Source organism: Boleophthalmus pectinirostris, unplaced genomic scaffold (assembly GCF_026225935.1).
Source record: "Boleophthalmus pectinirostris isolate CB_2022bp ecotype Guang Dong unplaced genomic scaffold, ASM2622593v1 HiC_scaffold_22, whole genome shotgun sequence".
NCBI lineage: Eukaryota > Metazoa > Chordata > Actinopteri > Gobiiformes > Gobiidae > Boleophthalmus > Boleophthalmus pectinirostris.
Window position 1 is genome coordinate 27,863,099 of NW_026571190.1, and position 15,160 is coordinate 27,878,258.

The 15,160-nt window shown below is 38.7% G+C and overlaps 2 protein-coding genes across 3 annotated transcripts in view; one reads left to right on the top strand and one right to left on the bottom strand.

Annotated features, from left to right (window-relative positions):
* Positions 1-2,446, bottom strand: part of pax5 (paired box 5) — a 50,770-nt gene extending 48,324 nt beyond the window's left edge. The window contains exon 1 of one of the 2 annotated variants that reach the window (XM_055157872.1): positions 1,823-2,446. In XM_055157872.1, the coding sequence (XP_055013847.1) occupies positions 1,823-1,874 (52 nt within the window). In that variant the 5' untranslated portion in view covers positions 1,875-2,446. The remainder of the gene's footprint in view (positions 1-1,822) is intronic. The other variant, XM_055157869.1, reaches the window with a different exon arrangement.
* Positions 2,447-9,242: 6,796 nt separating this feature from the next.
* zcchc7 (zinc finger, CCHC domain containing 7) overlaps positions 9,243-15,160 on the top strand; it is a 36,140-nt gene continuing 30,222 nt past the window's right edge. The window contains exons 1-3 of the mRNA XM_020930568.2: positions 9,243-9,334; positions 10,747-11,265; positions 12,390-12,603. Coding sequence (XP_020786227.2) covers positions 10,774-11,265; positions 12,390-12,603 — 706 coding nt within the window. The 5' untranslated portion in view covers positions 9,243-9,334; positions 10,747-10,773. The remainder of the gene's footprint in view (positions 9,335-10,746; positions 11,266-12,389; positions 12,604-15,160) is intronic.

Below are 15,160 nucleotides of genomic sequence, written 5' to 3' on the forward strand. Positions count from 1 at the left end.
AAAACAGGTGTGCCTCCTCTTCCACTCAGGCCTTTCCAAATGGACACGCACCATCACGTAACGAGGGTGCATCCGTGAGTTTGATTACAGTACACTTTCAATTATTATACAGGAGTCTCACGTTATACAGGGCGCTTGAGGTCAATAGATAAATGCCATATGAGGTCATCGCATGCACTTCACCCCTCCCATATCTTACCTATAGGCTTCATGTCTCAGCTACAATGCTCATGTTATACAAAAAACTTTCTGCGCAAAAAACGTGACTTTAATGCGTAATAATTAATATAGGCTCTGGTAATTAACGAGTTCATCCATTATTAGTGTGATTACGGCTTTTTAAGTAATCGAGTATTATGCACATAAGCTAATATGTTTTCCTTTTGAGGTTTGTGCATATATAGCCTTCTTCTTTTCCTGAAAGAAGAAAAGTTAGACCTAATACAGTGGCCACAAATTAGACCTGCGTTTTGAGCTTTCTTTGATTTGTTGAATCAAATATGGCCCATTATGTAACTGTTAAATCTTTGATTCAGATTATAACCACATGTTAACTAGTTTGATCTAATGGCCTTTTTAGGCATTTTGACAACTGAAGAATGAATGGTATATGGGGATAATTCCAAAGATTCAAGTGGTCCCTGATTTTTCTTTTATTTATTTTTTTCTTGGTTATTAGTTATTTGTTAAACAATAACCTTAAATCTTACAACTCATATTGTTCACTTGTGAGCCATGGATGTATTGCTCATTGAAAGAAGTGGCCGTGTGCGTACTTTACGCACGGCAGGCTCCAGAGCGGGAATAGAAGCCGGGTCTCATTAGATCCACATTCATTTTGATTTAGCTGCTTAGTACGCATGGCACGTATTTTAAAGTGATAGCAAATGGAGAGGCAGTAGGTAGAGGCTGTGGGCCCAAAAGTCTCAGTAAAGCAACCAAGGAGGGCCCGCTTTAAACTCTGATTTCCTCTGCGGTTAAAGAGTTATTATCCTTTTGCAAGGGATCCCACTTCTTTCGGCATTTATCAGGGATTAAAGGCCTATCCAACACTAGAGCAGCAAAGGGGCATTATTTTTTCTTAGGCTACATGGTGCGCATACCATATGTTTATAATACAATAATATCGTATTTCACTCTGTCCCACACAATGCACAACCTGAACCTTGATATAGAAAATCGTATCTTATTTCCTAAATCAGGGAAAAACAACATTAACTTGTTTTTCAATATATCCGCAGCGGGCAGTGATATGAAATTATATGATATCCACTGGGTGCCAAATAGTCGATCGACTAAAGTAGACCCTGCTGTTTTATGAATGGGCCGCAGAGAACCTGTTGAAGAAAGTAGGCCTATAATGCACGTGCACGCACACACAAATCCACAAACTAATTTGCCAGTATACCGAGTGTTCAATAATGACTTGAGAACAATAGTAAACTTAAACACCTTTATGTTTATTCTACCCACAAGAGACTAACAAAAATACTGTCTAATCAAACAGCCTACTGGCCATTTTGAATGATTGCCTATTTAGTCATAAATATTCTTTCTTATGTTAAAGGGGAAAAAAAAGTTTTGTAGCCTATTTGTAGCAAATTAATAAACTCCTGGTGCAAATTTGCCAAAACCCTAAATAACCAAAACCAATCTACAAAACTGTTTTTAAAATGTTGATAAAAGTTTGTTAAACTGCAGTACAGAATATTCAAAACCCGGAAATGCACAGACAATAGAGTAAAATAGTTTCCATTATTTCATAAAAACGCAATGTTCTAATATTTGACTGTTAAAAATGTCAAATCGAGCTGATGCTTACCTGCTCTGCCGACCCGTTGTGCGGGACTCCTAGGCCCTTGCTCCATGTTCATGGTTGGTGCGGGGGGAGGTGATGGAGCGAAAGAAAAAAGGAAAAGAACAAAAACTTTTTTCTTGTGTCCCCCTTCCGTCCTACAGTAGTTTTGGGCCAAGCTGTAAGTTAAAATAATTCGACCCTTCCGCTCCCATTGCACTCTGTGCAAGTGTTCAGTCAGCTGCAACTAAACGCTTTAGGTGGAAAAAGGGCTTCGGGGGGAAGCGTGAAATGATCACGCCGAGTGAAAGAGCTGCGCTCTCAATGTGCGCTCATGTCCTTTCGCTTCTCCTGCACGAACGTGCACTAATGCAATAGGCCTATATGTGTACGCGCACGGACACATAGATCAACCCAACTTAAGAGGCTTCCTGCACCGGACCCCCCTCGCGCATCTGTTGCCAAGTTCCACTAAACTTTGTTCCCCACGCCCATCTCTCGCCTGTCTGACTCGTCTCTGTGCGCTCTTGTTAGTAGAGCAATGGTTGTATGTTGTATTACTGTAGGCATATTAGCTCTATTCCATTTTTTAGAAACTCTGGACGGGACTTTTAGAAAACAGCTTTGCACCTCTACGCCTCCTCTTCACTGAATGGATCTACACCTGTTACGCATAGCGCGCTTTACGCATTACGCACGGGGCTCGGGTACATCAGCAGCATCCAGTCTTCTCCTTCCTCGGTCTGGCAGCGTTTGCTTCTAACAAATACAGGACAATTTTCTGTCAGATAGGCTATCGCTTACGGACACTTAATTGGTTTATAAGTAGGCTATAGACTAATAACATATCCGTTATCCTAGGCTGAGGCTTTGACCGACTTCATGTTCTTCTGAAAACGAGACATGAGAAGCGTATCCCTTTTTAATAGGAAATAGGCCTATGTTGATTTTGACATTGACAAAATATTGATTTTATCATTAGACTGACAATAACATTATAATTCACTCCTTTCTTCAAACTACAAATTAATCTAACCATTTAACCTCGAAGCTGTTTAAAAATAATTTTTTTTACAACAAAAACTGCACCCGCCCGCGTGAGGTATAACATCTGCAGCAGCTGCAGTACGCGCCAAGCTTCTGAGAGTAACAAAGCGCGGGACATCTGGCCTGGTCGTGATCGTGCGCTAACCCTGACTTTGGAACTTAAAAAAAAACATTATTATTTTAATCAATACATGCAACAAGACGCAACTTGACTAAAGATTGTCTATATAAGGTATTCCTCTTTTAAAACTCGCACAGCAGATTTAGACCAAGCATGGTTACAACATACAGACCATAAAATGTAATTCGCCAAATCATGGATAAGATTTAAATCTCCTAAACTCTGCTCATACCGGCAAAATTATAGATTTATAGCTTGTTTAACGCTTTAGTCAAAACTTTGAATCTGTAATTAAGATTGTGTAAAGGACTAATTAATCAAGGTTCAGAAGACTATTTTACAATTTGGCCACCTACGACCAGTCTGTGTCTATGCACATTTTGGTAGAGTATAGCATAATGCAAAAAAAAAGTAGGCTAGTTTTTTGGCTACGCTAGAAAAATGGATACACGCCTGGAAATGTCCCGCTACCTTGATGATGTAGGTGTATCCACGCACCCTATAGGTGTCGCTCCACTTTTGGCTTTTCGGTTAGTCGTGACAGAATTTGCCATAGTTCTGATAATAATAATCTCCTGTTTGTTTTCCCTCCCTGTGCTAATTAATGTCATTAATATGAGGGGAGAGTTGTTGGATCAGTGACCCGAGCTCTGACCGAGCGGAACCGGAAAGAATCGCATTAACCGGGACACACACAAACTAAAGGCCGATTAGAACAATGTAAACACATAAACAACAGTGAAGATGTTCTCCACGGGGCCACCCGCCGCACTCAGCACGGCATTTACACTCTGGATCAAGTCAAAAACACAGTGCATTTCAGAAAGGTCAGACTTGTGCTAAACACAGGTGACAGAACAAGGTGAGGCTATTGCTTAGTGCTTGGGGAAGTCTTTAGACTATAGGCTTTGGGCTACAGTATGAAACTTGCCTGACCAGCCAGTCCCTTAAGTTTTTGGTCTGGCTGGTCAGGTAGGTATTAAGCTGCATATCTGCTAAGATTTGCTCATGGGATTTGAAAACGATGTAGAAAATGACAAATATTCTCAATGGGAGGTAGGACCAGTGAGTTCCAGATTTGATAAATTTGTATCGTTGTATTAAGGAGGCCTAATAGTCATATTATCTACGCAGAGGATTATCTTACAATGTTATCCTACATCTTGTATTTTATTCATAGTAGGTCATGTTTAGGCCAGCCCATGGTCTTAGTAGTTTACAAAAGTAACTCTCAAAACCTGGGTTGCCAGTGCCTTAACCCTCATATAGAGGACACATACAAGTTTTCCTATTCTCAGGAGGCCTAGGCAATATGGACAGGCCATGCATCATGTGGAAGCTCAGAACCTTCAGATTCACTCCTCCAGAGCTGCAGATGTTCCAAAAGCTCAGAGAGTCCTTCTAGGTTTATTTCTGGTTTCAGTAGTAAAACTGGCAATCCAAAGGGCTCATGTGGGGCTCATTCTGGTTTCTGATTGGATAATTGTTTTGAGAACCAAACCAACCTGGCCGTCATGGTCATTGTTTTTGTAATAAAGAATAAATCAACATTACAATTATTATCAGTAAAAACAACATTTGATTTGATATTTACGTATTATCTGGGACAATAGGTCATGTTTATGAAATCACAAATTCTGTATTTGTCACTGAAGACAAATTGGCCTTCTAGAGTCACACCCAACATACCAACTAAAATGGTAGGTAGAAAGCATTTGGAATGATTTTTTTTAATGCTTTTATGCCAGCAGGACTTTGTAGCACTTGCCTGATGTGAAGAGGGGGGAGGAGTCTTTGGTGATGTGACTATGTGACTGTGACTTCTCAACACTGAGGGGATTGGACTGTACATTTTATTTTGCTTGCCTGATTTATGATTGGATTTCTGTTCTACTGTCAAAAGTCATACAGCACTTACAAACTTTTTTCATCTTTTTTATCCAGCCAAGTTATTGAAAAACTATATATTATTCATCAAAATGCAAAAAAAAAAAAAAAAAAAAAAAAAAAAAAAAAAAAAAAAAAAGCAAAACTGAACTGTTGGATCTGATGGATCAGTGGGGCATTTTTGCCCTCAAACTGTATGTTCAAAATATACTATACTGCTTCAAGCCTCATTCACAGTGGCACCATGGGCTAATTTTGCACTTGTATTCTCTCCTGCTGATTTAAAAGTAGCTCAAAAATATTATTTAGCTGTATATTTAGGGATAGGAGAGCTCATTCTCAAACAGTCTCCTACAGCTCCGTTCAAACACTGAACGATACAGGACGACATTCATACCATACTCCATACAAATGTACAACAACTCACCCTTATGTAATAGACAACCCTATATTAATCACTCTTTAATCTTTGCACTGTTTCTCCTTGTGGCCTTTTGGATATAGATAAGATATATTTACTATATATCCTTTATTTTTATTTTACATATACAATAATTATGCCTTATTTGACTTATATTTTTTGTGATGTGTGAGCTACTGTGTTCAAATAATTTCCCTTGTGGATCAATAAAGTGTAAGTAAAGTGTAAAGTAAAGTGTAAGTCTAAATGTGACTCAATATGACTTGTATGTAAAGGCAAACATTTCAGCGTGACCAGTGGACAAGGATTCTGTTCTGTTACAAATGTAATCCCCAGTCGCCTGGTCCACTCTTTGAGGAAATGTGTTGTGAAGCTTGCTCGCTTGTTCAAGATTTTTCCTGTTGAGAGCACTGACACTTTGTATTTCTAAAGATAGAATGTCGATAGGGTCTAAGCTTTTGTTACGAAAATCAGACTTAGCTGTAAATGTGTAAATAGTCTAGACTTCTTTTCACTAAGGTGGTCCAAAGGTGGCACCAGGATTTTTTATTATAATTTGGTGCCATATTATGAGTAAAATTACAGAAAGAAGTTTTATATACTGCCTTAGACCCTCTGTGTGTCGAACCTGTAGTGGCCACTCCCTAGAAGCACATACGTTTTCATAAATACATTTTTGTAGTTTATTATTTCTTTACTTTATTTATTTTTACTTTCTTTAACATGTATAATTTTATCATCATTTAATAATTTATCAATGCACAAGTGAGGGACATTACTGGAACAAGAAAACCTATAGGAATGTGAATACGCTTGTCTGAAATAATTGTATTAACATATTAAGTTTTTTTTTCTTTTGTGTTGAAATATCGTGATAACAGCAAACTGATCAACACTTTCCTCACAAACAATGTATAGCAATATATCCTACAATATATAGTATATTGTGTATACTATATATAATATATGTATAGCAATATATCCTGTACCCATTCAAATTATGAGACACACTTACATTCAAAGTGACCATTTCTTCAAAAATCCACACTGGCTGGGTTGTGGCGAAATCTGTAGCTGCATGTATCTAGTTTGGATAAAAGTCATTTCAAAACCACGGCCTCATGCTTCTGTCTCCAAATGAAAGCAGGTCCCATCACAAGAAATACAAACACCAAAAATAGGACCAATGACATGCTTCTTTTAACTTCTTCTTCCCAATAACAACCACTCATCAGGCAGAACCATCCTGTTGGATGTATGATTGGAAATCAGGGAACCTTAAGTCTCTATTGCGGACACTCCATCCATCCTCAACACATCAGTGACCTGGACACTCCAAGATGAACCTCTTCCATTCAAACGGCTTCCACCTTTTTTTTTTTTTTTTTTTAAATAGTAATAAATATTGGCAAATGCATGGAAGTCAAAATCAGGCAGCCACATCACAATTTCACCAGGGCACTGAGGCATCTCTGACCTGCATCCAATTTAGATAGATGTGGGAGTGCAGGAGGCAGAAGGGCCCATATGCACCCTCTAAAAACAAATGCAGTATTTAGTGTGTCAGTGTATACAGTGATAGTGTTGGGACAGAGGTTACAGACTAACCTTTGTAAGGCAACAATCTACTTCTGTGATGGCCTTTCCTGCACTGACACGCATGGAGAAACACCTGGAATCAGATGGTATTCAACCCCCGATTCCATATCACAATGCCATTCGCTCACTATTATTATAATGCCCATAGTTAGATATAGACTCCACAATTACGGTTCATGATATGGGATATGCAGAGGAGGGAACGGTAGATGTTAATGTAACATAGCCTGAATCAGAAACCCAAAAGCACAATTTTGCTGTATTCTGCATGTAATAAATATGACTGATGGTGATAGCCAGTCTTTTGAATTACATTTACATATAGATTTACATTCCCATCAACATGTAATAATAGCACAGACCTGCAGGCCCCCACTCAAACATGCATGCATACATTCACAACATTTATAGCTAATATTTTTGAAAGGTGAAAACTGCCTGCATCCACAAGGATCACAATAGGCTGGTGATACAGAGGTGTAGGGAATGCTGGGGATCTAGGGGATCTGATTGTGAATAGAGAAAATATATTTGAAAGAAAAATATATGCCTACACAGAAGTAATACTATTTATAATCAAGCTGCCTTTATATGGTAAATATGTAGATTTGATCAGCACAGTAATGAAAGGTGAAATTTGCTTTCACGCTGTTAAATTAGTGTATAAAAAAGTGTATTTTCCTGGTGTTTGTCACATTTTGTGTTGTAATGGATTAGAAAATATCTCAAAAAACAGTAATATTGAAACTACTTTTGCCACTAAGATAATTACCCTGAAGTTCGATAATTTTTCTAAATGCACAAATAGCCTAGTTAGTTATGTATAGTATGTTATTGTCACAAAGATTTCAAAGTCGATTTTGATACTAAGGAACAGACCTGTACTCAATACTGATTCCAAAATGATGATGATAAAAAAATTATTTATTTAAACAATAGATTGTAATTTTCAACATTAAACTGTAGTACTTTGTTTTACCATGTGGCTTTATATCTGTGTAATTCCTCAGTTGTCCAGGCCTGTTTCATAGTGATCCATACTAGTCTACAGGATCCTATACTTGTTCTGGTACAGCTCAAGATCATTCTAAAACTATTCAGGAAAGGTTCATTTCTGTCCTGTGAATGTAACTTTTTTAGTATTGATATGTTCTGGTACAGCTCAAGATCATTCTAAAACTATTCAGGAAAGGTTCATTTCTGTCCTGTGAATGTAACTTTTTTAGTATTGATACCTATTCAAATGAGATACTAGCTTTAGTATTGATTAGTATCAGATTTTCAATACTTTTGACAACCCTGTGTTATTAGACCTCCCTCTATGTTCACATGTTCAAATTCAAATGTGAATATAGAATAAAACATAGAAGGTTCCCATTAGTGCAAAACAGATGTACACAGAATACATTTAAAGTCCAAATAAATATGGTTGATCTCTTCATTTATTTTAGAGAAAAGTCTATAGTAATTATTGTGACAGATTTAGATGCAGTACTGCAGGAGCTGGGAGGTCAACAGAGGATACCATCTCCACAATCCAACTCACTCTGCCACATCTGGAGAACAACATCTGTGAAAGACTGCCCCTCATCGATCTTCACGGCTTTCGGCAGCTGTTGAAAAGATCACCTGCGCATTTTAATCCTCAGATTGAGTATTCACCAGAAGGCGTGTCCTGAGCCCCCTTCTATTTTACTTGCATGTGACTGCACAGCCATATTTAATACAAGTGAAGTAAATAAATCACTGTGGTCACTGGACACTGGTCGTGATGAACAGTAATAATGAGTAGATGTATGTGTACATATATAGCATGGTGCAAATTCTGCAACATTGCTTGAAATGCGAGTTCACCACTGCACATGACCACACCACATTCTACTCATCAGTCAAAAGTGTCTACAATTTACCCACTGGCCTAATGGCTGTACAGTACAAGGCCTGTGACAATAATTGGTCATTATTGTGAAAACAGGATTATTACTCCTGAAGATCTATGAACAAAATTCTATTTGCAATCACTTATTTTTTGTAAGAATGCCTAGAATGTATTTAAAGTGTTTAAACAAAGACATGATTATAGCTACGTATGTAGAAGAAGGAATTTAAGTGAATGTGTCATTGTGCAGGCTATGTGCACTAAACAGTTTGTGAATACAGGTATTTTGTGTCTTGAGTAAAGTGACTTATTGTTATAAGAACATGGCAGAAGAATCATTTAACAAATATCTGATTTCGAATGCACTTATCATTACTTACATAGTTACTTATTTACTTACTTATTTAGGTTAGTTACTTATTCAGTCACAGAAACAAACAACCTTTGAAACTGATTTGTCCCGGCAGAGAAACGTGACTTACTTTGAACAGACCCGGAAGTTCTTTCCCCGTCTCTCTCGGGCATGGATCTTGGGCTGCTGCTACTCGTGCCTCCACTTTTTAATTCTCATTTTTTTGCGGGGTGGTAAGTTAATATTCACAGTAGCTCTAACCATAAAGGCCAGATGAATTGGCTTTCAGTGTGGTACATTTAAAAAACAGAGTTCACGTTGTTTTTAGTTCGATGTGAGTTAATCGTTTCATTGTTTACATCCAGCGCCCGGCTGCTGCTCATAAACACGTGGAGACTGTAGTGACACATACTTACATTGGATTGGTTCCTTTAACCACGATTTGCTATTGTTAGTATGTTATTACAACGTGATAAGCAAATGGTCCTTTACCTGCAAAATTTATTTTTCATAATCTATAATTAAAAGCGGAAAACCTATGCTATCAATGTTGAGCTAGTTAGCCTAAGCTAACAACAGTTAGCTAACATTATGTCCTACCATATTGACAGTAGTTATTAAAATGTTCCCAGACATACGGTAATAACACTGACACTAACGTATGAATTATGGATCTATTAAGTTTCTGCTATCATTAAGTCTGTGAAATGACCCGTTTTTGTAGTTACTGTGTATGTGCTGGACCCTCGCTGTATCGTCCTGACAAACTCATTTGCAGGCTTTCTGTCTCTCTGCACTGCTGAACTTTTACTCCCTACATCGCGGGCCGGTGAGGCTCTTTCTGTGCTATAATCCCTGGCGGGAGGTTTGTGACTGTCTACCGTGGCCTTACTGCCGTGTGTGTGGTCTGAGAGCCAATCATCTCCAGCCATCATGGCAGAGACACGCAGGGCTGGCCAGAGCAATGGGCCAGTGCCCCTTCTATGTCCACTGAAGCCACTTTGTGCCAGTGTGTGTGCTCAAGAAAGAAATGGATCTACATATTTCATATATATCAGCTAAGGATAAGTAGGGAACTATTGTACATTATTTGTGCTTAAATCATCCAAATCTCATAATGTTTTATAATAATAATAATCATCATTTGTGTAAGCCACCAGAAATGGTCTCATTAGTGTAGGCTACAAAACGAATTCTACAAAAGTATCTGTTCAAGTCAGCCATAATCTTTCTTTAACAAGCTCTTATAGATTTCAGACAGTCTATGAAAAAAAAGGTCTCTCTTTAATAATTGGTATTTCAGTGGCTTCTCGTAGAAGTGCAATACTTTTAATGCCTCTAAATTGGAATGTGGAATAGTGGTCTATGTGCATTTTTTTTTTTTTTTTTTTTTTTTTGCATCATTAGAAAAGCACAAGGAAACTTTTTCTCCTACTTTTTTTCAAAGTGCTCTGTTTGCGGAATACCAGACAATCACAATTTTATTTCAGTTATGACATTTTAATCAATTTATGTGAATTTGGCTTTTTATGATTTTTCTTTTTAACAGTTTTTTTGTTTTGACTAAATCCATCTAACTGCTCATATATTAGATCACTGTAACTGTAATTACAGTGTCATCTGATAAATGTTTGTTCTGTGATAGGTGTCTGTGATCGAGGTGTGTGTAGTGATGTACAGTAGCTACCAATACCACGAGCAGCTGGAGGATGATCTCTACAGAGAGGAGGAGGATGACTCTGAGGGGTCAGAGGCTGACAGTGAACTTGAATTTCACCTATACAGCCAACTTCACTATTCCTCCAATGCTGGAGAGGTCAGTGAGCTGGAAGATGAAAGGAAAGAAAGGGATGAGGTCAGCACCCAAGGTGACCATAACTTAACGGATTCAGATAAACTGAGACAACTATCAGAAAACGAGTCTACAGCCGAGAAAAAAGAAAAAGTACAAGAAGACAAGGAGAAGAAAAGGACCAAACATGCGAAGAATGAAAAACGTAAAGGTCAGAGGGCATCTACAGTGTTTGAAGAAGTGATAGTGATTGACTCCAGCCCAGATGTCATCACACTCTCTGAAGATGACAGTAGTGATGAGACAGAAGGAGTTTGTGCCTTGAAGGGTCGAGGGTTACCTAAGCTTTGTACCTCCACACCTGCACAGCAGGTAAGTTACATAAACAACTGTCAAAAAGCTGTTAACAATTCACTGACCCCTAATTTGGTGTTCAAGTTATTATCATACATGATAATGGCTATTTGGCTGTTAGGTCACTTAGCTGTCATGAGTTATAGAGTAGAGAGAGGGACAAGAAGCAAAGTGTCAAAGATGTGATTTCATACTTTTTATGTGCATGTATGTGCTGCACTTCTGCCTGTAACAATAATTACAATATCTGTTTATCATTCAATAAATCTTAGACTGAACAATAATTTTGTGGGGTACTAACTTTCATGACTAATTATAGGATCAAAGTAACTATTAATGTGTTAAATAAAATAAATAGCAGAATGTTTCTTATGAGTTTTTAGTGATAAATTGTACATTTAGAATATTTTTGGGTTAGGATTTTGTGTCAGTTGGCATGGAGTAGATTAAGTATTATTGTTTGTTGTCTATATGTCCTATAGCAAAATATCGCACATCAAAATGTGTTATTGTGACAGACATGGCTGCACTGTGCCACATAAAAGTGCACATTTTAAACATTGGTTTAGTAATGGGTATGATTTCTAGTGGATGGTACACCACCTATAGACAAAAAAGAAATGACTTGGCCATTTTGTGGAACATTGTAGGTAAATCTATAACAACTCCTTTTGTCTCAGAAGCATATGCATCTTGTGCACCTTTTTGTAGTTTGGGATTTGGATTAAACTGAGAAAAAACAAACTAATTACACACTATGCAGTCTCATGTGATCTAAGATTTTTACCATTTTACTCTGATATGAATGTCTCAGGACACTAGCCACTGCTGCTGATCGTTGGTTTTCTGTCAGCAAAGCTTCTAAACAATAATTTAGAAAAAATATTTCTTTCTGCCTGAGCAAGTGCAGTTGAGCTTAAGGTATGAACCGTGTTTCTGAGACAAAAGAAGCACTGTACCGTACCCTCTACTAGAAGACATACTGTACCTTTAAATGGTTAATAACTATAACTTATAGTGAATTGAAATTACCAGAAATGTATACAATATATTATGTAATATTATAATCTTTTTTTTATTGTTTATTGTCATGCATGCTCAATGCATAACACATATTTCATTAGTATTTATTATTAACACAGGTAAAAAGAGCAGCAGTTCCTATAAATGTCAGCAGCTCAGAGTCTGAGTCTGATTCTGAGTCTGAGTCCCAGGCCCAGTCCCCATCTGTGTTGGGCTCAAGCAGCTCTTCGGACTCTGATGACCTGGAGAACTGGATGATTCTAGGCTGTGGCCAGCAGGAGGGGGACCAGTCTATCTCACTCAACTTGGATGGAGTGGCAGAGAGCGAGACAGGTGTGTTTCACTGACAAACTCTTCTAACACCTTTTAAAAACGCAATATAGCACACAAGCATAAAAATATTCACCTGAAAATCTTCTCATCATCCTGTACACATGCAAATACTTTTGTTACCTAGACATGAAAACTTTTTTGTTGATGTTTAAAAGTATAAGACAAAATGGGCCTTTACAAAAAGTGAAAAAAAGTTTTAAAAACCTTTTATAAAAAGCACACATATTTATTAGGAGGTAGGGGTGCAGCGTTTCCCAATAATAGAGGAGACTGGTGGCTCCTCTAAAATTTTCTATGTCTCCCATATTGTCTTTGTGGGAAATACTGAGGTGCACTGTAATAGTTGTATTTCATGTATGCTTGGCTTTTAGAATTCAGTGTATCTTGTGTCAAACTCTTGGTTAACCTGCTGTGCAATCAGAAAGTTGTTGTCTGTGTGTATCTGTACATATGCAGACAGTGGGCCTGCATGTTGACACATTTGTACGCCTTTAGCATTCCAGGCATACTGGCATTGTCTACCCAGCCCTTTGCCCCTCTGTTGCATCTTTAAGCGTGCCTGTGCTTATTGGTATGTGGTGCAGGTTTGTGCAAGTGTGAACATTTGTGTTTATAAAATATTCGTCTTCTAATCAGCATGCATATGTACATACACATGCATTCCGTCTGTGTGAGCGCTAATGCCAAAAACAAACAGAGACAACCCGAGGAGGAGGGAAAGGAGGGTAATCAAAAAATGAATAAAAATGTTTCCTGCAAATCTCTTCAGATCTACACATTATCTAAACCTGCAGCCTCAGCAACCTCTGGCGCTCCCGTGCTGTTCCCCCATCACCCCCCCTCCAAAGCGGCCCAACGGTCTCCCATCTCATTCTTTTGATCCTATTTTCTCACTATTGTGCCCTCGCCCTCTCTCCACTCTCTGTGTCTCTCTCTCAACGTTTCCTTCTCATTTGAATTTCCCTGGGCTGATGTTTCTGCAAGAGTGCCCACTGCCTCCGCTGAACACAACTGGGTGAGTGGGAGGGGTGCTGGGAAGGGGCTATATGTGAAGGCTTGAGGGTTTTTTTTTTGGACAGAGAGAAGGATTTTAGGTTCCTGTTCTCCCCACCTTGCCTTGCCCCGCCCCACGCTCTTTCGTCTGGCTTCTCCCTGTGATCTTTGGAGCTTGACCTCATGTCTGCACATGGGGGGTCATGGGTGTGCCGTGGGAGGGAGTTTTGTCAAAGAAGGACGAATAATGGAAAGGAAATTTGAGGGAGATATGCCTTAATAGTCAGGAGCTATGCACAGGTTCCCTCCTTCTCTGATTTTAGAACAGGCTTTGAGTTGCGTTTCTATTCTTATTTCTTACTATGTGACCCAAAAACTGAATACTTTTTTTTCAAGGGAACTGAATAAAAACACCAGAAAAGGGAATCTGGAAGGTCATTGTCATAGTTGAGGTTTATTTTTATTTTATCAGTTCGCATAAAGTGTTCATTTTGTGTCAATTATAAAGTACATTTTGAAATGCCATTTATGCCATATATTTATTATGCAGATTTATCTATTCTCAGCATTACCCCTGGATAAACATTTTACTTTTATTATTATCCATTCTATACCCAAACCCAAATGCTATTTATATTGAATGGGATGGTAAAATAACTGGTGGCAAGATTCCCTGGAGATCCTTAGATATAAACTCAGCACTTGTATAGGTTAGACTTGTTCTCCTTACATAAATTAGTTTCACCTACCCTTTCTGTTTGATGGATTGGAGACAAAATGCCATTTTTGGTCACAGAGATGCGGCTGGTTGAATTTCTATTACAGGTCTTAGTGTCCGGGCCCCGTAACATGAACTATACCATGCTATGTGTATGTCATTGCAGTGATGTGAGGCCTGTGTCTGTTGGGTGGCTGTGTGTATGTAACAGGTTTGCACAGCAGTGACTAATACTATTTGTACGCCTAAAGCCCATCACAGCGTCACCATCAAATCACATTCACTACACTTTGTGTCTCCCTGTCGCTGACTCAAATTGAATCCTTTCATCCCTTTTCTCTTTTGCTTGTCCTGAGTCTCTGCTACACAATGTTACTTGTTCACATACTTTTATAATCTCATCTGTTGTCGATCCATGGCATATTGCTTTTATCAGGTACAGGACACACACACAGGGTCAGAGGCTGTGTCTATCAGTCACCTGGCCTTGGGGCTGATGCTGTAGGAGGGTTTGTTTGACCCAGGATAAGCACAGGAGAGCAGATAGGACAAAGAGGGAAGAGCGAGGAGCATCTGTATGTCGGACAGCCACGCAGCAGCAACCAGATGGAACACGAGAGGAAAAGTAGTGCTTCCCAAAATCCAATTGAGTGCCTCTCCCACCCACAGAGGTGTGCGTGTACATGGGCTGAATGAATCCGGGCGGAGGCGGGGTGTGTTGAAGCTAAACTTGAATCGTAAGTGGTTAAACTTCCCTCACTGGTCACACTTTTTCCTTTCTTTCGCTCCACTCCCTTGCTTTGTGCCCTCCTTGGTCTTGGTCAGTGCACACCAAACTTAGTTTTA